General features: G+C 41.4%; 1 protein-coding gene across 1 annotated transcript in view; it reads right to left on the reverse strand.

Moving 5' to 3' along the window:
- Positions 1–589: 589 nt before the first annotated feature.
- The window catches only part of DOCK8 (dedicator of cytokinesis 8), a 192,716-nt gene continuing 166,246 nt past the window's right edge, over positions 590–27,059 (reverse strand). Inside the window, exons 39-47 of the mRNA XM_049772796.1 lie at positions 23,682–23,825; positions 22,169–22,300; positions 21,583–21,717; positions 19,774–19,863; positions 16,131–16,367; positions 10,994–11,137; positions 9,436–9,542; positions 1,246–1,416; positions 590–653 (exon numbers count right to left, since the gene is read on the reverse strand). Of these exons, the coding sequence (XP_049628753.1) occupies positions 590–653; positions 1,246–1,416; positions 9,436–9,542; positions 10,994–11,137; positions 16,131–16,367; positions 19,774–19,863; positions 21,583–21,717; positions 22,169–22,300; positions 23,682–23,825 (1,224 nt within the window). The remainder of the gene's footprint in view (positions 654–1,245; positions 1,417–9,435; positions 9,543–10,993; positions 11,138–16,130; positions 16,368–19,773; positions 19,864–21,582; positions 21,718–22,168; positions 22,301–23,681; positions 23,826–27,059) is intronic.

Consider the following 27,059-nt stretch of genomic DNA (forward strand, 5'->3'; position numbering starts at 1 on the left):
TTTCTTCACTGAAGTGTTTCACAAGATTTTAAGAATTGGATCAGACAATATAAAGTATGGTACTTTCCTTGTATATTGTGAACCCCAGTTGGATTGCTAACATCATTGATAGCCTCCTGTAAACTGTGAGGAATGATCACTGAGCACAGAGCCGAAGTTGCCCTGAGATGATGCAGTGCACTTTGAATAGGTTGGTTTGTCCATTTACCTTAGGGCAATTGGGTTTATCCTCCAAGTCCAAATATGGAGCAGATGAAACCACCTCTGGGGTAGACAGAAATTTCCCAGAAGGGCTCTCTAAGTTTTGTTTTGTACAATATAGTGAAAAAAAAAAAAGCTTTAATAAATATACAAGTGTCCTTCCAAAGTATGTCACCAAATCTGACCACCCAAATCTGATCAAATCCCACTTTGGTATCTTCATGTTCAAAATTCTCATGGTCCCTTGGATGCCAAAGTGTATGAGTACCACCTGCCCAGAGAGCCCAACTTCGGTCAGAGAGAGAGACCAATTTCTTCTCTTGTTGGTTCCAGAGAGGCCTTCTCTGGGCTCATGGGGTCTCTTGTCAGGAAGTGGGGAGACTTCTGCTCAGCTGCTGCTCTGTGACAACTGGGTTTCACATTTCCTAAAACTAGACCTGTGGAAGGAGTCTCTGAAATTGAAGAGAGAAAGATGAGAAAGATCAATTAGCCTTTTAAAGTGGGGTCATGTGGGAATGTGCACCCCATCCCCACCCCCCAAAAGGACATCAATCATGGAGAAACCAGTGAATCAGTGAAGGTGTTAAGATACCTTTGCACTGAACCAGAAAAAACACAGGTAGCCATTCAGCCCTGGGAAGACTGTTGGCAGAGAGCCAACAGGCAGGGGTCTCTGAGAGGTCAAGGAGAAAGTCCTGGGGATAGGAGGGAATTGGAATATATCACATGTTTTTTTTTGTTGTTGTTGTTGTTTTAGTTTTTTTTTTTTTTTTTTTGGCCATGCCAGATGATACTTTGGGGTAACTCCTGGCTCTGGCAATCAAGAATCCTGGCAGTGCCAGGGAACTATATCAGATGCTGGGGATAAAACCTGGGCTGCCCACTGCTCTATTTCCTAAGCCCACACTTCGTTCTAGCCCACTGGTTCTAGCCCACACTGGTTCTAGCCCAGCCCCTAGAGGTTATGTTGTATAGCTTGCCCTGAAATCTGGGGCCTCAACCCCAACCCCAGGCTCCATCCTTCCTCTTCTGCCCTATTTATACCTCTTTTGACTTTCCACTCTGAACATGGGTTTGTAGAGCTCTGGAATCTTCCGCTCGATCATTGGCCTGAGGTTCTCTTTCAGTTTGTTGTAGTTCTTCTTGAGCTCCTGTTGATATTCCCGTTGGTCAGCAGTGATGAGTCGCTTATTCTTCTCTACGGCCTCCCCACACCTGAGGTGCAGATATCAAGGAGGAGAGAGATAGGGAAGAGGGGATGTTTTATTTCGCCCAAGTAGAAAGCAAGACGATGAACATTTCTAGGAATGTTGATTAACTTTATAGAAATTTAGGATTACCTGTGGAGTTTTTCAATATGCAAATTTCTAAAAACTTCAGTTTTAATAAACTGAAATCCTTAAGGAGTTTTCAACACACTTGAAATCAGCATTTATCTTTATTTTGTCTCTGAGGCTCAGAAAAGTTAGCTTGCTTGTTCACATGCACAATAGGAGGAAAGGAATTGAATATTCCAACTGCATGGTAGAATGCTACCTGTCATGATTACACTAATCAGACACTGATGGGAGCAATATCCAGACATGGCAGCTGCCAGTGAGCCATATCTCTGCTATAAACATGTGAATTACAGAGAGAGAGAGGAGAGAGAGAGGAATGGGTGGTAAGAGAGAGGGAGAGAAAGAAGGAAAAAAAAAGAGAGAGAGCCCAAGGTGCCAGAAAGGAAAATAATTTTATGAATCTGAATCAGACTGGTAACAGGAGCTAGTGCCAGCTGTCACCAGGATCCAAGGTCAGGTGAGTTCAAAACACCAGGTACGTGATACAGCCTAGATCAGGACCAACCAAGCCTGGATATACTACCTGGACATAATATATAGGCTTGAAAAGATCCCTTATCTAAGGGGTCTAGAAAAAAGGTGAAACTGAAGTTGGTTGACAGCTTCAGGTCATGACTGGAAAAGAAAACCAAGTTGGAAAATTACAAGGCTGTGCCATCTAAGGCTCTGAAGCTGTGTCATCTGCAAGTCTGAGTTTTGAACTTACAGCCCTCCATTGTGAGTGGTCCACGATGGCCAACTTAAATCCTAGGCCAAGAAGATAACTACTTTCCTTGGTATCTGAACAAAGGTCGCTAGGCATTCTAAATAAATAAATGTCAAGTTGCTCTAGAAAAATATCCTCTCAACCAGGGCTCTTGGATTTTCCATAGAAAATTTTCCCTGCCAATGAGAAACTCCCAATAAAAGAACTGAAAACCAGAGAAGAAAACTAATCACTGTAAGAGAGAACCCATAGAAGTAACCAGCATAACTAAGCCTAATATGAGGAAAAAATTAAAGCAGAATGTAAGAGCAAAGTTAGTACAGAAATATAATTACACATATAAAGTCCTCAACAAAACATGGAAAGACATGAAAGTAGAATGTCTAGAAGTAAAGATGTTGTCCCTGAAAGAAAGCAAAAAAATCTCAATTGACAGGTTAAACAATAGACTAATTCAGGGGTCTCAAACTCGCAGCCCGAGGGCTGTTTGCGGCCCTTTGTACAACATTTTGTGGTCCTAACCTAGAGGAATCTTTTTTTTGTTTCATTTTGTTTTAGTTGTTTGGGTCACACCCCCCAATGTTCAAGGCTTACTACTGACTTTGCACTCTAGGATCACCCCGACTTTGCCTCCTGCGGCCCCCAGGTAAATTGAGTTTGAGACTCCTGGACTAGTTGATCTAAGAAAACCATCAGAGTTTACTTTAAAAGTAAAATAGGGGGGGCCAGAAATATAGCACAGAGGTTAGGTGTTCTCCTTGCATGCAGAAGGACAGTGGTTTGAATCCCGGCATCCCATATGGTCCCCTGAGCCTGCCAGGAGCGAATTCTGAGTGTAGAGCCAGGAATAACCCCTGAGTGCTGCTGGGTGTGACCCAAAAGCCAAAAATAAATAAATAAATAAAAGTAAAATAGGGGCCAGAGTGCTGATAGCACAGTGAGTAGGTAGCCCAGGTTTGATCCTTGCCATCCCATATGGTCCCCAGAACCCACCAGGTATGATTCCTGAACACAGTCAGGCGTAATCACTGAAAACTGCCAAATTTGGCCCAAAAGGTCAAAAAACTAAAAAAAACCAATAAACAAACAAAAATCACCCCCCCCCCAATAACCCTCAAAAAAAAAAAAAAAAAAGGTAAAATAGGGGATGATTCACTTGACTTAGCTCTGACTCCACTTTGTCCCTCAAGCATGGAGAGCTGTGACCCCATGTTCCCAGTACTGCTGGGGTGGGCCCTGGTATCCAGGTACAGCAGAATCCAAACAGCTTCACATCCTCAGGCCCTTAAATTGAAATGCAGGTTCCGTTGCCGGATAATTTCTGGAAAGGGGCTCAGTCTCTAGAGCACTACTTGGAGCTCTCACAAAAGTGGAAATAGTTTATTACTGGGACCAGAATGATAGTACAGTGGGTAGGGTGTTTGTCTTGCAAGCAGCCAGCCTGGATTCAAGCCCTGGCATCCGATATGGCCCCCTAAGCCTGCTAGGAGTAACTTCTGAGTGCCACCAGGTGTGGCCTTCCCCCAAAATAGTTTATTATTGATTAAGAAGCCTGCATGAACAGGAGAGAGGACTAAAAGAACTAGGATGCATACTTTCATGCAGGAGACAGATCACTACATGATCTTCTGAACACTGCCTGCAACAACTTCCAGCATTGCACTCAAAGTTGACCCCAAAACTGCTGGGTGTAGCCCCAAAACCATCCAAAATGAATGAAAGAAAAAAATACTAGATTTATAGCACTGGAGCAGGGTACAGCAGATAGCCTGGGTTCAATCTCCACATCTCTTATAACCCACCAAGCCAACCAAGAGTAATTCCTGAGCACAGAGCTAGGAATAACCACTGAGCACAGCTGATTGTGGCTCAACCTCCCACCCACCACTGCAGTTTTAAAGTGACACCTGATCACATCTAGAATGATCTCTAAGAGAAAAAAAAAGGAATGAGTGACATCAAACAGGTAGTAGCTGATGGATTTCCCTATGTTAAAAACACAAGACACAAATCCTCTAATTTAGTGGTTTTCAACCATCTGTCCATGGTTGTAAAAAGGTGGAAATTCTCTGTTTTTTTTTTTTGTTTGTTTGTTTGTTTTTGGGCCACACCCGGCGGTGCTCCTGGCAGGCACGGGGGATCATATGGGACACCGGGATTTGAACCAACCACCTTTGGTCCTGGATTGGCTGCTTGCAAGGTAAATGCTGCTGTGCTATCTCTCCAGGCCCATGAAATTCTCTGTTTTAAGCTAGATCATCTCTATCCTTCACCCTAAGCAGTAGAGCTGATCATGATAGAGAAATAAAGAAGAAATCTTTCCAACACATGTTGATTTCACTTGTGGGTCATTAAACCTAATGTCTTACTGTTCCCCAAACTGGATGGGTATGCCAATAGAAAAAACCAAGTTATTGAAACATGACAGTCTTGCCTTTTACTCTACACTGCTAAACCCATGAGAGTTTCTAAATCAACAAAGTGAATGGGACAAAAAAAATGCTCAAAATGTAGTTAAAAACTTAGATAAAGGGCCACAATAAAAAATCACAGGTGAATAGAGTGTTATAAATTGTTTTCTAAATACTGTCTAGCTAGCTAGCTGTGGATTAAGATAAAGAAATATCCAAACATTTTAGCCAAATCCACCCTAACCTTTCTATGAACTCATTTTTAGGATGGCAAAAAAGGTAAAGAAGAAGGCATGTTTAGAGTCAGAAAAATTCTCTTCTGGGCCCGGAGAGATAGCACAGTGGTGTTTGCCTTGCAAGCAGCCAATCCAGGACCAGAGGTGGCTGGTTCGAATCCCGGTGTCCCATATGGTCCCCCGTGCCTGCCAGGAGCTATTTCTGAGCAGACAGCCAGGAGTAACCCCTGTGCACTGCCGGGTGTGGCCCAAAAACCAAAAAAAAAAAAAAAAAAAAGAAAAATTCTCTTCTAAAATTAATCTGGCTAATCAAAATTAAACCCTGTTTCATCACATAATTAGTCATTCTGCAGAAGAATGACTTGATTGAACTAACTTAAAAGCACAGAAAACCCTTAACTGGGTTTTCCTCAATCTCTTATATTTGAATTAACTGGAGTAAATTGTAGGCTACCTGAAGTACATATGAAGATACAGAAGGAGGGGCATCAAGGGAAGGAATATGGGGGCTTTAGATTTAACGTCTACATCATTCCTGATTAATGTTTTATAGACTTTAAGCACAGTTAGGAGCTACCACTAAATGTAAAATAAAAATCAGTTTCAGGATGCCTTCCAGATGCAGTCAGGTACATAGGCAGACTAAAAGAGGCATGCAGGAGCCAAATGCTAATTTGAGGATATCTATTTTGAAAACTGGAAGAAATGACTGCACTGTTCTTTGACCTTGTTTTCAGAAGTCATAAACACTAGCAGGCATAGACATGTTATAACTTGTCTACTCCAGACTGGCCTTATAGTGATGGGAATTGAACTTAGGACCTTGTACACAGTGGGCAAGTGCACTGTCTGTTACTGAGCAATCTCCCTGGATTAAGCACCATGGTATCAATAAAACACTGGAATATCTCTTAGAACCAGGGAATAAAGTTTTGGTGTCATGGGCAAACTGTCCTCTTTTTAGCTCCAATTTTCAGTCCTCCTGCTTCTCAGCTCTTCCTAGAAACCTGTCAACACATCTCTTCTCAGGGCCAGGAGAAAAGTCACTGCAGAGGGAGGGGAATATCTTAAAGAGATGCTGTCAAGCCCGAAGAATTGGTGTCCACACTCCCAATAATTCATCTTTAGTCCATGGTGCTAGTGCATATCACTAGTGGCTCACACTTGAATGTGGCTTTCAGGACACATATTGCAGTACTGGAATCACCATGTTAAAGAAAGGAAGGGTTTGTTTGAGCAAAGCACACACATCATAGTTTACTTCTCATAGGGATAGATATCATTTTCCTGGGCAGAGCCACCCCTGCAAGGTATATCTTGGGGTTTTTCTCCACCCTATGGCCTTGGTTTCTTCCCTTCCAGTTCAGTCTCCACCTGACTCCAGGCCCCAGGGAGAGTTTATTCCAACAGAAGACTCATTTCAGTGTTGGTTTTGCCACTTCCTGTCCACATAGCCTTGGATTAATCATGCCCTTCTCAGCCTGATCCCTTCTTCCCAGTAGGCTCAATGGGCAGTTCAGTGGTGACAGAGCTCAGTCAGGGTTGCTGCTTATACACAGTGAAGCAGGGGTGCAACCAATGCAAGGCTCATGTCCTGAAGTTTCCCCAGAGCAGCTGGTGGGGTGACAGGTGATGCTGGTTACACAACACTGCACTCACTCATCCTGCTGCTTCCTCTCAGCCATCCTGGCATGTCCAGGGTTGTGTACATGTGTGGCTGCCCCCTGAGTAAGCTGAAGCCCCTCTAAGAACAGAGGAGTTGGAAATATGGGCTTAGTTCCCAAATTTGGGCTGGTGTCCAATGTCATATCTGAGATCAGACCATATGTAAGGACATACTGAACATATACAAAACTCAAATGTGAGGGGTTCCCCGGATCTGGCCAGACATTGGTTCTCTGCATGAGTAGTTCATGTTCTACTGCACTGAAACAACTAATTTCAGGTCTGAGACTTACGTCCTGAAGAGTCACAGGGTTCAAAAGTAATATTCTGAAATATAGTACTAGCTTCAAAAGCCCTCAGCATAATGCCCCTTTCCAAGGCAAAAGAGTATGGGTCAGCACAGAAGACCAAGAGCTTGTGCAAGAAAGCTGGGAGATGCAGGTGGATTTAGAGAAGTAATAGAAGAGGATTTATTTTCTCTTTAGAAACATGGCAGGTGAATGGGATGGGAGGAGCTCTGTGTGTGTATGTATGTATGTATGTATGTATGTATGTATGTATGTTACACCCGGTGGTGCTCAGGGATTACTCCTGGCTCTGTACTCAGAAAACACTCCTGACAGGTTTGGGAAACCATATGGCATGCTGGGAATCTAACTGGGGTCCGTCACAGGTTGGCCACATGCAAGGCAAATGCCCTACCGCTGTTATATTGTTCCGACCCCTGGATATAATTTTTATGGCCTATCATATCGTTAGGCTGATATAGATCTGTCTTAATAATTTTTTTGTTTTGTTTTTTGGGCCACACTCGTTTGATGCTCAGGGATTACTCCTGGCTAAGCACTCAGAAATTGCCCCTGGCTTGGGGGGACCATATGGGATGCCAGGGGATCGAACCGCGATCGCGATCTTTCCTTGCCTAGCGCTTGCAAGGCAGAAACCTTACCTCTAGCGCCACCTTCCCAGCCCCTGTCTTAATAATTATTAACAAGTGAAAAAAGTCATTCTGATGTCACCCCATTGTACTATACGCAAAGCAGCATGCATATATCCTATTATCAAGCAGCTATAATTTATTGAAAGCCAAAGTATTCATTTTTCTTTTTTGTTTTTTTGGGCCACACTCAGGGATTACTCCTGGCTATGTGCTCAGAAATCGCTCCTGGCTTGGGGTACCATATGGGACGTTGGGGGATTGAACTGCAGTTCCTCCTAGGCTAGCACAGGCAAGGCAGACGCCTTCCTGCTTGTGTCACCCTCCAGAGCCTCACTTCTATGCATAAAAATTTTTCCTATCTTATACCATACTGTAAACATGTAATTCTGTTCTCTCCATAACTAGCAAACTTTATTTTGTTTTTGGGTCACACCCGGTGGCGCTCAGGGGTTACTCCCAGCTCCTGCACTCAGAAATCACTCCTGGCAGACACAGGGGACCATATGGGATGGTATGCTGGAATTCGAATCACCATCCATCCTAAATTAGCTGCATGCAAGGCAAATGCCCTATCGCTGTGCTATCTCCATAACTAGCAAAGTTTAATCTTTATTTTATTTTGTTTTTGTTTTTGTTTTGGGTCACACCCGGCGGTGCTCAGGGGTTACTCCTGGCTGTCTGCTCAGAAATAGCTCCTGGCAGGCACGGGGGACCATATGGGACACCGGGATTCGAACCAACCACCTTTGGTCCTGGATTGGCTGCTTGCAAGGCAAACGCCGCTGTGCTATTTCTCCGGGCCCTAATCTTTATTTTCTATTCTTTCTCTTTCTACTGAGATGTGGGATATTTCTAGATTTGATATGCCACCATAAGGTTTCAGATTTCAAGGAATAGCTTTCTCTAATATATTTTCTTCTTTGGGGGAGCATACCCAGTGGCACTCTGACATTGCAACTGTCTCTGAACTCAGAAATCACTCCCGGTAGGCTCAGATGGCCATATGGAATGTCGGGGGTTGAACCCAGTTGTCCATGTAAGGCAAACACCTTACACCTGTGCTATTGCTCTGGTTTATATCCTTTGCTTATATAGGTAAAATGCTATCATATCCTTCATAATCATTCATTTTGGGATCATGTAAGTCCAATGTACCTGAAACAGATGGCAAGACCCACTTCCTGCCCAGACTAACCACATGCACTTCTTGAAGTCAGCTCCATTGTAAAATTCAGGAGCACAGATGAGACTTATTATATATTGAAAACTAGAGAAAAGAAACCTTGAAAAAGTCTAAGAACCTAGATGGAGTGTCTCTTTTTACATTTAAGCTTGGAATCTATTGTATAATATATTACAAAAACTGCCAATGCCAAGAACCTCTCCCAACAATGAATCAGCAGTGGTAACAGCAGTGGAATTTCATCACATAGCAAGGAGTATTGTTTGGATCCAGAAGACCTGGATCTGAACTCAGTTCCGCTTCTAACTGGCTGTGATCTTAAGTAAATTCACCTGTCTCTGAATCCCTGTTCTTTTATCAATTGAGGATGGTGAGGATGCTTGTTTTACAAAGTGGTTGTAAGGCACACATTGAGATGACAGACATTAAAGTACTTAGTGGGAGACATCCCAAAAGGCTAAAGGTAGCAGTGCTCTGTGCAGAGCCTCTAAATGGGAACCCTATGGAAGTCGTGGTTCCTATTCAGATTTCTGAATGCGCCATCTTGAGACTCAAATTTCTGGTGCCTCATCTAGAGAAGATTTCAGAAGGTCTGATTGGTGCCTTTCTAGAATGTTCTGGGATATATCTCAATAATGCTTAAGTTCTCTATGATCCTGAAGCTGTTGGTCTAGGGACTATATAGGAAACATGGTTTTAGCAGTTCCCTAAGAACTGTTGCTTTGCTGAATTTCCAGCCATTTTCTTCCTTACCTCATAATGAATTCCTTAAAGCACAATCTCAACTTGTTGTGATGTCGATAGAGTTTTGGGTCAGCTGGAATTTCGGCCAAGAATACTTGGGCTACTTCCAGTGGTCCCTGATGGAAAAAGCAAAACACAATACTAATCTAAGCAGGAAAATTAAATTTTAGTAGAAAAAAAGTTTGGAGTGACTTTTAATTTTGTAACATTTAATTTTGTAGTTAGAATGGTGAAAATAAACAAACAAGGTCTTAAAGAGCCAAGGAAACTTTGATTTCTTATGAACCTGGAGTTTGAGTCAAATACTTAAAGTACAAATGTAACTGCTTATTGAGATATTATTAATAATGAGTTTCTTCAAATATAAAGGTAATATAACCACACAAGAGTACATATGTGCTTTGAATTGCTTTCCTCATGAGGATTGTCCTGGACAACCTTTACATCAATTTGTCTGGTTGTCCAGCTTGTGAGTATTACCACTTTGGTTTGAGTACAAATTATGTTTGTAAATTTACAAAGTTTTCTATTTTTATAGGAGAATAAGGGTTTTCAAAAGCAAATGCTTTCTAGTATTATCTGAGGTTAAAAAAATAACAACCACTTCTTTTCTGCTATTTTCTGTGCTCTTGATATTACATGCACATAGAAATTTTTAGTGGATTCCGTTTCTGTCAAGTGAAGAAAGAATTGTGATTCTAACTGAGCTTTTCACTATAGAGACATAGATTAGAGAAGTGTTAGCTCTAAAATGACAGCTGTCCACAGAACAGATGAAGCTAGTATCTCCCTTCATCTGAAATGTCTTTAGTTCCATAATGAACTTGAGAAATTGGAACCTATTGGGTCGCAGAAAATCCTGTCTGGTCTAAGAAGCCAAGAAGCCTCTTCCAAGATCATTCATGTCTATAGGACACCTGGCAGGCTGGGTTCATCTGGTGACAAACTCAGGGGTTACATGTTCTAGATTCCTTTTCTTTTCTATGGGAATTTCAGATTTAAAGAAAATTCATTATTATTATTATTATTATTATTATTATTATTTTGGTTTGGGACCACACTCAGCAGTGCTCAAGGGCTATTCCTGGCTCTGTGCTCAGGCATCACTCCTGGCTATGCTTGGATAACCATTTGCAATGTTGGGGATTGCAAGACACCTTAAGCACATTACCCCTTGTACTATTTCTCTGGTCCTTTCAATGGGTGTTCGTAAGTAAGTCTCTGCAATAACTTGTCTAAAATTGGATGTGACTCAACAATCTAACAGGACCCTAACAGGGATCATGTTATCAAGTCTGCCTCAATAAAATATTTTCCTGAGAAAGTGTTGTTCCTCGGACAATAATCCATACATCCTGAGTGATTTTTTTTATGATCTTGAAACATAGACATGAAACAGAAGAGACCTCCTCAAATTCTTCTAAACTCCATATGTATACTAAGTTTAGCAACGTCATTTGTATGTCAACTGGACTCTGCATCAATATCTAGGATGAAGGATTAGGACTACTAATGAGAACCCAAAGATCAGGGTGCAGAGCAGTGGCCACTGGGTGGTTTTGTTCACCTGATTGACAGTAGCTCCTACAGAGCCCTGCAGCACCATCTGAAGCATCTTAGCATCAGGAGGCTCCTGGTTAATGGCAACGGCTAACTGCAGGGTCTTCTTCTTCATATCCTCAATGGCCACTTCTATTGGTGTCAAAACAAACTAAATAAAAGAGAAAAAATGTCAATGGCTGGTCATAAAAGTTGAGAGCAAATTTGAAGTTAGGACAGAGATGGTAGCTAGATTTAAAGAAGCAGAACTCCCAAAGGAGACTTGTAGATTAATTTCTTAAAATAATATAGATAAGAAGGAAGAACCTGTGTTCCTTTATTGCTTATTATGCTTCCAGATATTTACAGACACTTATCATTTGTTTCTTAAGTCTCATTACTATCTCCATTATGTCATTAAAGAAAGATTTGTGAGATTAAGTAAGAGACATAACATGACATAGGTAATAATAAGTGGGGTGGGAAAGATTTGACACATGATGTTTGTGATCTTTCTACACAGTCAAATTTTTCATTTCTATCATTAAGTAAGTTACTTTAGCAAGGCTTTTAGAAGCACAGCACCCGGATTATCCCAGATTCTCCACTATGACACAAGATTTGGGAATTGCCTGTACCTTAAATAAATCACCAGAAATGAATTCCTAGTAATAGAATTCCATTTAGGAATCAATCTGCTACATGTTAAGTTCCATTGGTTTGATGTAGGATATTATGGGTAGACTATTATAATCCTAAATTCACCCATTAAAATCTCAACTTCAAAAGCCTCAGAATATGATCTTAGTTGGGATAGGTAGGGTCTTTATAAAGTTTATTCAGATGGATTAAAATTCAAACTAAATAAAGTTCCTATAGGAATACTAGGAATTTGGGGGCAAAGACATAGATATAGAGAGAGGACTATGTAAGAGACATGGGAAGAAGGTGGGACTCTACGAGCCCAGGGAGATAGGGCAAAAATGGCTGCTGCCTTCTGGCTCTAATCACATCCTGATCTTGAACTTTGGTTCTCTAGAAGTTGGAAGTGTACTCTTCAGAATATACTTCTGTGATTTAAGCCTTAGTTGGGGTACTTTGTTATGGCAGCCCTAAACAAGAAAAATACTAAGATCTCAGGGAACTATAGATAGCCACAAAAAGTTTTAAGGCCTCTTATGGAGCCCATACATTTACTATAGTGCTATACCCATAATATCCTAATGTTTGAGAACTGAAGACAAGAAGGGAGATAGGTCAAGAGGCAAGCATATTTCTAGCATGTGTGAGGCCCTGAGTTTGAGCCTTAGCACCTCCTGGGACCCCAAGAAACACTGGTGGCTCTGTAACACTGCTGGTATGTGGCCACTATTTAAAAAAGGAAGTCTAGGGCCGGAGTGGTGGTGCAAGCAGTAAGGTGTTTGCCTTGCACGTGCTAACCTAGGATGGACCATGGTTCGATCCCCTGGCGATCCATATGGTCCCCCAAGCCAGGAGTGATTTCTGAGCGCCTAGCCAGGAGTATTCCCTGAGCATCAGCAGGTATGGCTCAAAAAGCAAAACTAAAATAAAAACAGGGAAATTCAAGTCAAAACAATGATGAGAACCAGTAAGCTGACACACATCCAAAAGAACAAAACCAGTGTTGGTATGGATGTAGGGAAAAGGAATCTTCATCCATTGCTGATGGGAATACTGACTGGCCCAAATATTTTGGAAAGTAATAGGGACACTTCTTTAAAAATAAGATTTGAATTTTCATATGACCCAGACATTCATCTTCTTGGCATCTAATCCAAGGGCTCAAAAACAACATTTTAAAAGACATTTGTGTTCCTATGCTTATTGCAACACTTTTTAAACTAGCTAAAATCTGAGAATAACTCAACTATCTAGGAACAGATGATTGAATAAAGAAATTAAAGACTATATATGCAATAGAATACTACTTGAATGTAGGAACAGATAAAATTATGTGATTTTTCTACTCTATGGATTGAACTGGAAGGTTTCATCCTGAGCAAAGTCAGCAAGAAGTAGAGGAACAGATAAAGAATGATCTCCCTTCTATGTGTGATATAAAGAAGACTAATAAGGGAAAATAAATGGCTAAAGGCAATAAAACCTGTTATACTGATCCACAGAACTGGGAAGACCAGACAGGGGGATGGAAGGGATTAGGTTGATGGTGGAAATATCCTGTGATAATGGTGGAGGGAACTGGACAATCTGGTGGAAGATGTGGTGCTGGAATGGTGTATGTATAAAACACTACCATTAACAGTACTGCAATTGATATTAGAAAAAATGAATAATAAAATTTGTTTATATATGGATAGACAGGAATAGTAACATGCCAAGTAAAATTAGTCAGAGGGAGAGGGACAGACATAGTATGATCATACTCATCTGTATGATATAAAAAATAAAACCCATTGTATAATATCCAAAGACAGGAATGATGGGGGCAGCAAAAAAAGAAAGAAATGATGGGGGGACGTTCAGTAAGACAGAGAGATCACTAAGACAATAATAGTTGGAAATGATCACTCTGGGCAAGAACTGAAATTTGAAAGGAAGTAAAGTTATATGTATGATTATCCCTTCAGTAAAAGTATTACAAACCATGTTGTCTAAAAGGAAAAACGGGAAAGAGAGGAAAAAGAAACAGAGACAGTCATACAGACACTTTTATACACACACTGAGAGAAAGAAATACACACACACACATACACACACACACACACACACACACACACAGAGAGTCAGAGACAGAGAGAGAGGAAAAAGAAAAGCATCTGTTATAGAGGCAGACTGTGTGGATGGGGATGGGAAAGTAACTGGGAAAATTGATGGCAGGAAATGAACACTGGTGAAGAGATGGGTATTGGAACATTGTATGACCAAAGCCCAACTATCAACAACTATTTTGGGGGAGATGGCCTATACACAGTGGTGCCCAGGGGTTACTCCTGGCTCTGCATTCAGGAATTACTCCTGGCAGTGGTAGGGGGACCATATAGGATGCCAAGGATTGAACCTGGATGAGTTGTGTGCAAGGCCAATGCCTTACCCACCGTACTAACACTCCACCTCCCCATCAACAACTCTTTAACTCTGTATTTCACAATGATTTGATGAAAACACAACAACAAAAAACAAAACCAATATTTCAATCACAACATCTCAAGATAGAAAAAAACAAGTAAATAAAAACCCTAACTCAGGAATAAAACAAAGACCTGCTAAAGTGGCCATCTCTTAGCAGTCTCTAGTGGGACTTTCTTTGCCTTATATAAAATTGGTTGCTGTGGCACCCTCGAGTACCTGGCTACTTCCCACTGAGCTCATCCCTTTCTGCTCCTACCCAACCAAACTCATGTGGATTTTCTCACCATGTTCATTGTGCCTGTCTCATGTGTTATCTCAATGATCTAAGCTAATTAAATAATGCATAAGCTGATGAGCTAAGGGTGTGAAAAGGGAAGAGCTTTTCCTATGAAAACCAAGCTGAGTGCTTGGGCAACACATTATGAAAGTGAGTCTAAGGATTCCTATCATATTAGATGTATGCAAGAAACAACTGCAGAAAAAAAATCATATAAACATAAAATTCTGCTCTTCTATTTGTTAGCAATCTGTAATTGCTTGTTCAAGTTAATAAAAAATCCAAGCTCAAAATTAGGGCAGGGCATTCTGTACAGTGTTTTCTATAATTGATGATCGGATTGCCAACAACAGGCCCAGCAGTGAAGCCTAGGGCCCTGTGTAAAAGGAATGCCAGGTAAATGTAACCTGTTTGCATTTCAAAATAAAATAAAGTTTTGGGTGTGTGTAAAGTTGAGTGATTTTATGACTTGAGATAGGTTTTGACTGATAGGTTTTGATTGATTTGTCCCACTATACAGAGATCCAGGAAAGACAATAGGGTCTTTGCTGTCATTGGGAAAAGAAGATGAGCCCATCTGGTGAAAGCTGGGACTAGAATTCAGCAGTTATTCCTGTCTCCCTGGCCTAGTGCATTCAGCAATTCTTTGGGGCTTCTTGATTGTGTGGTTTCTGTTTCCAATAATAAACACCACAATGTTCTTTATTGAACTTATGTCTCTACCACCTTTAAATTTTAAATATATAATATATTATTAAATATAAATATATTTCTAGGGGACAGAGATGGGATAGTGAATATGGAGCATGCCTTGCACACAGAAGACAAGATGCGATCCTTAGTACCCCATATTGTTTACTGAGACTTCCAGAAGTGATCTCTAAGCACAGAGCTAGAAGTAAGCCTGAGCACAGTCTGGTGTGGTCCCCAAACAAAACAAAAGCAAATCAAAAACAACAATAACAAAGACCCTTTCTATTTAATGCAAGTATAAAATGCATATCTATTTTAGAAGACTGAGTTACTAAAAATAAAGATTTGTCCATATTGGGCCCGGAGAGATAGCACAGTGGTGTTTGCCTTGCAAGCAGCCGATCCAGGACCAAAGGTGGTTGGTTCGAATCCTGGTGTCCCATATGGTCCCTCGTGCCTGCCAGGAGCAATGCTGAGCAGACAGCCAGGAGTAACCCCTGAGCACTGCCGGGTGTGACCCAAAAAACAAAACAAAACAAAACAAAACAAAAAAAAAGATTTGTCCATATTATAATGGCAATGCATTTATCTTAAAGATCAAAATTTCACAACAGAAAATATTTCTGGGGCCAGAGTGATAGCACAGTGGTAGGGTGTTTGCCTTTCGTGCAGTCAACCTGGGACTGAACCTGGTTCAATTTCCAGCATCCGATATGGTCCTCCAAGCCTGCTAGGAGCAATTTCTGAGTACAGAGCCAGGAATAACCTTTGAGGACTGCCAGAGTGGCCCCAAAATAAAAAAACAAAAACAAAAAACCAGAAAATATATCTATGTAAAGTAGTGCTGCCAATCATGCAGCTGACAAGGAATCTCGTGGGATTCCCTGGTCCCATGAGAATAAATGGGCAGTCACCATTCTAATGTTTTTTTTTTTGTTGTTGTTGTTTTTCCTCAGATTTTCACCACAGTTTAGCATGAAGGGGCATGAAATTGGCTTGTATATGTGCTTGGAGGTTATGTAGGCTCCCTCAATCAGAGGTGTCCCAGCCTGGAGTACATTCCTTCTACTGGCAGTGGCCTTACCTCCTCCTTCTGGACCACGCGGATCCTGGTCTTGATATAGGGGAAGGCATGCATGGTGGTGAGCACTGTATTCCTCCGGTATTGTTCATGCAGCTCTCCCCGTGGCCTCCCCTCCAGAGTGAATGGGGTGGTATACATGAACCTCCGCAGGTTGAAATTCTTCTCAAAGTAAGTCAATCGGTCTTTCATCTCATACTCATCAAAGTAGGGCTCCACAAACGTGATTTGTATATAGGCCTGAAGAGAGGAAAGTAAGGGGAAAATAAAGATGAACTAGTTAGCAAAGGACCGTTAAGTTAGTCCCTGGGACAGATAGGGAACACAGCTGGACATTGTCCCGCCTTAGAGTTTAAAGTCTTGGTAGCCTAGGGCTACAGTCTAGAGCATCCTTTCCTGATTTCTTTTGGAGAGAAAGGAATGTGTGTGTGAAGTTACAACTAGAAGCCAGACCTCCTCAAAGACCTGAGTCCTTGAAACTTAGTTTATCACTTTGAAAATTGCTATTTAAAAAACAAAAAAAACACAATTTGCTTTTTCAGAAGAACCATGTGTCTACATATATGTCAGAATGGCCAAGTAAAGAAATCTGGCACTATCATGTTCTGAAAGAATAGAAGCAGTTGGAAATTTCATACTGAGGACGGGAATGCAAAATGGTACAGTAACTTTTCCAAAGAAAAGAGTCTGACATTGGGGCCAGAGTAATAGTATTGTAAGTAGGGCATTTGCCTTGCACATGGCCAACCTGGGTTCAATTCCTGGCATCCCACATGTCCCCTTGAGCACTACGAGGAAGGAGTGAATCCTGAGTGCAGAGCCAGGAGTAAGGCCTGAGTACCACCGGGTGTGGCACCAAAACAAAAAAAAGAAAAGAGGTTGGCAGTTTTTGATATAGCAAAATTATATAAAATCATACAAGCCTTCAAGCCTGCTCTGAGATGGTTGCCTCAACAAAATAAAAACAGACTTACACTAAAACCTTTGCAAAAATATCTCTAGTTATACTATCCACAATACAAAAAACCAATGGTGGTACAGAGACATTGGGGAATATTACACAACAACAAAAAGGAAGTAGTTACTACAACATAGATGAGTCTCCAACACAATATTAAAAACGAAAGAAGCCCAGCTCAAAACCTTGTACAATTCTACTTTTTAACTGAGATCTGACATTGAAGAAGTTGGTGAAGTTACTAAGACAGTGCACTGACAGGTAGTACTGAACGCAGAGGATAGGAAATGACTATGCAAGGGCATGGGGGGAAACTTTTGGGTAGCTGACTCTTCAATATGATGATTGTGATGATGGTTGTCAAAATCCATAGGCCTAAACATCCAAGAACTGTATTTTTGTATTTACATATGTAAAACAGAAGCACATACATCCATGTGCATACAAACACACATAAATGCACACACATACACTATAATGGGGACATTTATTAAGAAGGAATAATTATAACAGGAAGAATGACAATGACCCTATGTTCTTTTTTTGTTTGTTTTTGGGCCATATCTGGCGGCAATCAGGGATTACTCCTGGCTCTGCACTCAGAAATCACTCTTGGCAGGCTCAGGGGACCATATGGGATGCCTGGGATCAAAACTGAGTCTGTCCCAGGTTGGCTGCATGCAAGGCAAATGCCCTACCACTGTGCTATCACTCCGGCCCCAATAACCCTATGTTCTGCAATATCCATTTATTGTAGGGAACCGGTGAGCTATTACTGAGCACAGTTCATAAGTCACTATCTGGTCTGATGAAACCTGATTGTATTTCTAGGCTATGATTCTCATGTAAAATTTTCACAACCTTCCTTGGACATGGTAAGAGAGGAGGAAAGAGCTCTCTCTGTATCAGGAATGCCGAGGGGTCTTCCAATAGCATGTGCTATACACAGATTGCTATAGGCACAAAGCCAGTCATAGTCTTCCAGAGACCCAGCTCTTATCATAGTTTCTAGATGAGAGAAATGGAACTGAAGGGAAAAAAATTTTGTAAAATATTCAGAAAAACAAACTTTTAAACTTGGCTAATTCCTCCAAACTTGCATCATTGCCATAATATCCTGAATGACAGAATTGAGAGAAAAGCTTGGATTCCTCAGGGTAAAGCCTTGCCAGTTGGTAACAGGTCCTTTATTCTTTAGCCTCTAAATAATACTGGACTTTTTTCCCTAGTAGCTTAGACAATTCCCTCATAAACATCTCTATACATGAAATAGGTTGAGCAGATAGATACCACTGCAGGATATAATAAAGAATATATCTAGTTACTGTCCACATTTCCTGGCACGGAATTTCAAAAACATGTGGAAAGGGACCAGAGGGATTATGGCACTTGGTTAGCAAATGGCTGGTCCCTGGTTCCTGAATGCTGCCTTCTGAGCACTACCAGGAGTGATTCTAAGCACAGAGCCCATAGTAATCCCTGAACACTGCCCAGCAAGGTTCAAAAACCAAATCAACCCAACAAAATCCCCACAAAACAAAAAATATTTGGAATAGTAGAGTGTCATTTTTATTATAATTATAGCAACTTTAGTGCAACAATTAATTTTATTAGAATAGTCTATGAAAATATCCTGAGTGACTCATGGTGTCACTCAGAAAAAAAGCTAGAAAGCTTTAGAATGGACCCTGGGTACCAAAGGAGCTAGCATGTGATTAGAAGGTGGGAACCAGGGACCACACTGACCTTTTGGAAAAGGGTCTGGTGACTGAGTTGAGAAAACCAGATAATGTGTCAGCCAACTAATAAAAACCTCAATAAAAGCTGTGACTGATGAGACTCACTAAATCTTCCTGACTGGTGAACAATGTCTAGTCAGGCAAGTGACAAGTCCAGAATACACTAGCAGAGGGCTTACTCTATATGTACCTTTTTCATATACTTGGAATTATTAGAAAAGCACTTTCTTGGGGAATGGTACTTTCCTCTGGGTCACTTTTATTAATAATTTAATTTGAGGGGCAGAGTGCGAAACCCCAGATGTGAATAGTTTTTTAGGCAGGTGGTCTTGGGTTTGGTATGAGGGGGGATTATAGCTATAGTTTATGGAATCCCATCAGAATTGTGTTGTAGGACATGCACAGCTGGCAGGGAAATTAAATATAGTTGATAAGAGTGGGCACACGAGTGACTAAGATCACCCTTTCCACAGTGTTCTTGCAATTGGCTGGGGGGAAATACTACCAGTTGGAAAGTAGGTCGTCACTTAAAAGATGTCAGCAATACATTTGCATCTTTTAACCTGTTTTAAATGGGAGTCTAGAGGTTTTCAGAAAAACCATAAAGAACAGTGATTGAGACTATAAATTAGGACATTTGATTGATCATGGGAAAAAGACTTAACTTTTTTATACCTCAGTTTTCACATCTGCGAAATAGGAATAGCAACAGCTACTTCCAAGGATGAGTGGTAAATTAAATGCTTTCTTAGGGCCTGTGGTAGTGCAAGTCATGCACAGTGTTTGAGAAATTCAAGTTTCTTTCATGAAAGTTCCAGTCTGATTTCTTGAAGGTTTGATCTAACAGTATTTGAGATGACTTAGATGACCAGAGGATACTTTATGTTCTTAGGATAAAACAACAACAAAAAACCCAGCCTGATGGTCACCTTTGATAAATTCCTCTTACCTTGTTAGGATCCAATTTGGTTTTGTCCACAGGAGCAGAGTCCTTTATCACTTCTACAAAATCAGTACCAAAACACTGCCCATAAAATCCCTAAACAAGAAGAGCCAACAAGGGAAAAAGATTATCTTAATAAATTATAACAGCTGGGGCCGGTGAGGTGGCGCTAGAGGTAAGGTGTCTGCCTTGCAAGTGCTAGCCAAGGTATGGACCTTGGTTCGATCCCCTGGCATCCCATATGGTCCCCCCAAGCCAGGGGCGATTTCTGAGCGCATAGCCAGGAGTAATCCCTGAGCATCAAATGGGTGTGGCCCAAATAAACAAACAAAAAAATTATAACAGCATCTCAGAAGAGAAAGGTGTTTGGAATAAATGTAAGGGGGAATTTGCACATTGATTATCTAGGTTCTCTGAGCTAAGGAGACAACTTCAGCATTTTCTAAAGCAAAAATAAAAATAGAAGAAGTCCAGCACTAGAAATGGATATCAGCTTCCTACAATTATGAACACACGGGCTCTCATTCAACCAAAAGGATCATATTACCTGAGAATGTGGCCAGTTATTTGACACTATTTAGTTAATGCCTTTTGTATGTGTGTGTGTGTTGTTTTTGGGGCCACACATGAGAGCACTCAGAGGTTACTGCTGGGTTAGCTTTAAGAAATCGCCCCTGGCAAACTCGGGAATAATATGGAATGCCAGGAATCGAACCTAGGTTGGCTGTGTGCAAGGCAAACACTCTATCGCTGTGCTATTGCTCCAGCCCCAAGTCAATGCCTTTTGTACCTGCAGTACTTGAAAGTTACTGGGCTTCTCACAGCATTATATGCCATAGTATAAATGAGAAAACAAAATATCTACTTCTAGTCTTTATTGGGAGAGGGGAGATACTTTAAGGAGCCAAGTGACCTAAGGTCAGTTGAGATTTCTTTGTGTCATGAACAAAACCAGCATGCGATGGCATGGCTTCTTTATGTCAAGCACATACTAGGCTTTCTCTCTCACCTGGCCTGGGCCAAAAGAACAAGAATAAATCAAGAGTATTTGAAATTTCACAACCATGAGAGAGCATAAATAAGTACCAAGAAAGCAAATGGAATTAATCTCTGTAACAATTCAGGGGAACTCAGTTGTTCAGCTTGAGGGTTTTTTGGCTTGGGAACTACTTGACTTTTTTCTTGATTTCTTAGTCATTGGGCTATTGTAATAGATGCCTTAAGTTTTCTTTTCCTTTTCCTGTTGCTCTTTTTGTGTGCTCTAGCCTTTCTTCTATGAACATGCTGCTCATTTGTGCTCCTTAGCATCAAATGTAAACAGCATGTTCGTGTTGTGGTTATCAACCCACATGGGGCGTTGGCACTGATTGTCCAAAAAGTGGCTTTTTGGATCAGCAGGAAGAAGGATCAGCTTCTTAGATTTGCCACACAACTCACAGTGTTGCTGTAGTCACCATTGTCACTCACTGGTCAGAAGTGTTGTGACAGAGTGACACAAGAGGACAGACAATAGTCTTTTAGGGGCAATTTGGTCAGATTACATCTAAGTCAAGATAAAAATATCTTCAGACCAAAAAAAGGAAAAGACTCTGAGAAATCACATGACACTGAATTTTGCATAGTATTCAAAATAAGACGTAAATTTTGAACACAAGCCTCTAAGATCTTGGAGGAAAACTCTCTGTTTTGCCTCATGATTATCCATAAAAAGTGGGGAAAAAAATCTATAAATAGATCCACAACTAAGCCATGTCTTGCTAACAACCTTGTTTTTCTAAAGTGATGATGCTTAGCATATGGAATCACTTGTCTTACCTCTAGTCTATGAGAGATCTCAGGAAGTTTGGTAATTGCAGGTTCTTTGTAAACAAATTCTTGTTCATCCAAATCCCCAAATTTGGATCCATAGAAACCAACTCGGAAGTAGGTTCCAAACATTCTTTTATGGCCCTGATAAATTAAAAAAAAATAAAGGGGCAGAAATCAGAAACAGTTTGTCTTAGTTGCAATTCATGAAGATAGAACTTTTGGGCTACAGAGGACAGAAGTCCTCGTTTGTTGTGTTAAGAAACATTAAAGTTTTATGGGTACCAGGAGCAGAAACCACTCTAATACAAAATTGATGATTATAGAATAACTTTGAAAATAACCCCCCAAATCCTCAGCAATGTCTAGGACTTCTTTTAAGTGCATTAAAATAATTCTAATTTTTTCTAATGATAAAATAATTCAAGCTGTCTTCTTTCCTGCTCTCACTGCTGATCTCTCTCTGTTCCTAGCTTTATGCCACTCAGTAGGTACAAGTCTAATTTAATATCTGAAGTCTGATAAATCACTTCCTAGAGAAGAGGGTATTCCTGGGGCAAGGTCACCTGCTGCAGGTAAAAGGACCCCCAGCTACCTTGCTGATGATGCTGTCAAAGGCCTTCTGCAGCTTGTCATGAGTGGAGGTCAGCTTCCGGAAATCTCGATGCGCTTCCAGAATGGGAATAACCAGCTTGTAGACTTCATTAACTGTTTCATACAGTCCTCCCTGGTAGAAAGAGGGAAAGAAAGGATAACCGGCACCTTTAAAGGAGCAAGTGGAGTTCATTATGTGCCAGAGAAAGGGTGAACTATTGCTAATACACTATCTGGTAGCATGGGAGTGAGACTAAAGCATCTTTGGGATGATTGTAGCATTCCAACTGAAGTAGGAAATGTTTAAAGGCCCTGTAAGGTGATGGTAAGTGAAAAAAGAAGTCTCTGATGTGACACATCTTCCTCTTCACAGAGGAAGAGCAGGATAAGAGACTGACAGCAGGGAGTCAGAGTTATTTAGGAAGGCAACCTGAGCATGTCAAAATGCCACTAGAATTCTCTATAGCCAAATGTTCCCTGCACACCCAAGTCAGTAGGATACTTACCAGTTCATTTTCTTTTCTTTTCTTTTTTTTTTTTGGTACCAGTTCATTTTCTTGAATTTCATGAAAAGGAATCTACAGATTTCTCCCTACCTCCCTCAATCCTAAAAAAAGAAAGCTGAGGGGGAGGGTGTGGAAGTGGAAGAGAGGATAATTAAAATAGCAATTAAAAGAACTAGAGGCTAGGGTGGAAATTGGGAAATTCAAAAGCAGATAAGAAAGAGAAATAAAAGGTTACAAAAAATTGGACCAGCTATAGTTAGCACACCATTAAATATTTACTGGGATTAAAATGTGGATAGGAGGGAAATTATCCAAATGAAAAAGGGCAAGAAGAACCTTTCTTCCCTCCTCTGAAAGAGATGGGTGAATAAATATATTTTTTTCTATTACATGGACAGTGATGTCTCAGTTAGGTTTTTGAGGGGGTTCCAGACATCTCTTGTCCCAAAAGTAGATCTGGATCTGTGGGACCCTCCAGAGGTCTTAGTTGTTAAGGTTTTTTTTTTTAATTGTTTTATTTATTTATTTATTTATTTTTTGGGGGGAGGGCACACCCAGCAGTGCTTACGGATCTGTACCTGAGAATCACACCTAGTGGGTCAGGGTACCATATAGAGTGCCAGCAATTGAATCTAGATTGGCCACTTGCAAGGTAAGTGCCCACCCACTGTACTATCTCTCTAGGCCTAATTCTCAGTCGTTACGAAGAAAATTATTGCCTCCTTCCTTCTCCTAGTGACTTGGTTCCATTTTCTCTTGGGCCGAAAATGTGAAGAGAATGTCTCTCCTCAGTTACTGTGTAACCCTGGAGATGGTATTTCTCTTCTCAGTGGCTTCATTTTCAGTTTACTCAATGGGAATGATACTGTGGGCTGGTTGCCAGCTGGGAAGCACATAGTTACTAATGCTGGTGTAGGGCAGCCATGAAAGGTCCTGGTCTTCGTTCAGGAGCTGAGGCAACACAGTATGAAGATACACGCAATGCACAGGCCCAGTACCAACACTTACCGTGTTAAAGAGCTCAGCTGCCTGCTCCAGGAGGCCCACCAGGCCACTCTCCGTGAAGTAGCGGCCTGAGCACACACCATCTTCATCAGGAGATAGGGTGTCATCAGAGACTGCAGACTCCTCCAGCACGTTGGAAGAGATATTCTGAAAGAGAGGATGATATAAGACTAAATAATCAGGCTGAAAGAAAGCACCCCAGGAGGCAGAATAGAGTTCACATACTCCATCTCCCAGCCTGGGGTCACTCATAGCTCAAAAGCTGAGAACGGCCTCTGAAGACTCGGGGCCACTGCCCCTCAAAACTTTTTTTACTGGAGCACACATCTATATACACAGCCATGTAACACCCCAAATTCCTCAATACTAACACCTCAGTAGGAACACACCAACTTAGAAAGTAGCATAGAAATTTCACAGAAGCCACCTCAGATCAACAAACAACACAGAATGCTCAACTGGCAGCAAACAGCTTAGTAGACCTTCAGATAATGATTTAATGATCCCATTGTGAGACAGAAATTTTCACAGATTTTCTGTTACTGAAGTTTTTTTTTTTTTATGATTCCATTACCATTTAGTTGTAACAGTAATATAATATATTTTGTGCCTTCCAAGGGTGTAGGTGGCATGAGGCTGGGAGTGGGGAACTGGGAACAGTGGTGGGGGAATGTTACACTGATGGTGGGATTGGTGTTAGAACACTGAATACTAGAAACAACTATATTATGAACAACTTAGTAAACCATTGTGTTTAAAAGAAAAACAGGGTTTTTTTTTTTTTGGGGGGGGGGTCACATCTGCAGTCCTCAGGGGTTACTCCTGGATCTGCACTCAGAAATCGCTCCTGGCAGGCATGGGGAACCATATGGGATGCTGGAATTTGAACCACCGTCCATCCTGGATTGGCTGTGTGCAAGGCAAATGCCCTACCTCTGTGCTATCTCTCCAGCCCCTAAAAAAGCCCAAGATTTTAATAAACAACAACCACCTCCCTCTTATCCACCAGGAAATGTAAGAAATGCACCTGGCCTCAGGGGAACTGCCCTTGAGTCACTTGAGTAACCCTAGGGATGTCTATTCTGAGGTCAGAGATTTCAAAGAAAGAGCAGAATCTAATTTACAGTTATAGAGGGGCCTTGATTCACCTCAGTTCACCTCACAAAGTTGTGTCATGACTGTTTTGTGAGGTTATAAATCAGCATGTCTTGTTACCCCTTGTCATTGGTGGAGGGTCAGTGCTCAGGACTTTGGCTAGGGAGGCACATGACTTCTTCATTGGCCCTTGCTTCTATGCACCCTTAGCCATGTGAAAAGTCGAATGAAAAGTATCATTTACATCCTGTTTTCATTCTCTCCTCCATCCCCCACTCTGGGCAGGGGGAAGCGGAAGGAATTTTATTGAAACTTAAAAAATTTCACTTTTAGGGGCCGGAGAGATTGCACAGCGGTAGGGCATTTTTGCCTTAGACGTAGGACAGTGGTTCGAACCCCAGCATCCCATATGGTTCCCCTGAGCCTGCCAGGAGCAATTTCTGAGTGCAGAGCCAGGAGTAACCCCTGAGCACTGCGAGGTATGACCCAAAAACTAAAAAGAAAAATTTTTTTTTCATTTTAAATTTCAAACCTCCCCCAACTCCCAGTGCTTCAGAGGACAAGATGCCAGGCAGAAACCATAAGTCACCACAATCTGTCCAAGCTGGAATGTGATAAAGGTCTAGGTTGCTGTGCCATTTTGAGAGATCAATAGTCTGACCTTCTCCCCACCTTGGAATGTTCTGTGAGTGTTTTGACTTGGAGAAACAAATCAACATTCTAAATTAAGTTCATTCATATAGTCAAAAGTCAAAGACGGTGGGAAAATTCCTGCTAACAATATTATATGCCTATTACAAATATAACCAGAGTGATAGTACAGCAGGTCGTGTGCTTGCCCTGAACACAGGTTCAATTTCCATATGGTTCTCAGAGCTGGCTATGAGTGCTCCCTGAATGTACAACCAGAAGTAAGCCCTTATCACTGCCTCTTCCCAAAAAAGAATGTCCTCTTCATAGAAATTTCTAGTGGATGCAACCACTCCATCCCTACAACACTTTGTTCTTTTGTACATAAAAAAAATATGCACCTCCCCAGTGGTGTTCAAAGTTCTGAGTGGCCACTTGCATCAATGCTTGTATCCATTGTGCTGAGGTGGGAAAATAACACTTAGTATTGAGGGGAGTCAAACCCAGGGTTACATGCATAAAAGGCATATGCTCCAGTTTTGTGAGCTATTTCGCAAGCCCTTTCACATATGTGAATTTTTTATAAATGTTTTTGCAGTGTCAGGGATGAAGTCTGGGGACTCATATATGCAAGGCAAATGCTCTTTTTGCTCTTTTGACCCATTATACACACTTAGTAAATTATTATAAATAACAGAGTTTAAAGTTTCTAGCAGAGAATGCAGTTGTCAAGGCCAGGACTAGGGCACAACAAGTGATTAATTCCAGGTGTAAACTTTAGAAAGAATTTATGTTCAGGCTTCTGTCCAAGCTGACCTTGAACTTTCCTGCCCCTTAGAGGGACTATGTCCTTAAATTCTATATTGTGCTCATCTCGTGCTCCTCATTCAGATTTTAGCCTGGCAGTGATTTTTTTTTTGGGGGGGGGTCACACCTGGCAGCACTCAGGGATTACTCCTGGATCTATGCTCAGAAATCACTTCTGGCAGGTTCAGGGGACCATATGGGATGCTGGGATTCGAACCACCAACCTTCTGCATACAAGGCAAACACCTTACCTCCATGCTATCTCTCCAGCCCCTGGGCAGTGATTTTCACTCTTGGTGGGCCAAAGTAATTTTCCTCAACTTGTCTCAAATGGAATAGGTAGAAAACTAGGAATCTGGGGCCGGGAAGGTGGCGCTGGAGATAAGGTGTCTGCCTTGTAAGCGCTACCAAGGAACGGACCGCGGTTCGATCCCCCGGCGTCCCATATGGTCCCCCCAAGCCAGGGGCGATTTCTGAGCACATAGCCAGGAGTAACCCCTGAGCGTCAAACGGGTGTGGCCCAAAAACCAAAAAAAAAAAAAAAAAAGAAAAGAAAACTAGGAATCTTTGTATGACAGATATTACATCTAGAGCATACATACAACTCCTTCCTATTCTGCTACTCACAAGCAAGCAAACCCCACCACTTCCAACACCTCCACTGAAGCTTGGATCCAGCCTTTGTATCAGCATATTGCTGGCAGTTAGCTCCTCAAAGCTGACCAGAGTGGGGCTTATAAAGTATAACCTGTTTACCCCCATGTCTGGCTAGCATGCAGTTTTGAAATAGGGAATACTCTCAGAATCTTCGGTGGCTAAGCTTTCTTCCAAACCTGGTCTCTTCACAAT

Source organism: Suncus etruscus, chromosome 1, assembly GCF_024139225.1.
Source record: "Suncus etruscus isolate mSunEtr1 chromosome 1, mSunEtr1.pri.cur, whole genome shotgun sequence".
Taxonomy (NCBI): Eukaryota; Metazoa; Chordata; class Mammalia; order Eulipotyphla; family Soricidae; genus Suncus; species Suncus etruscus.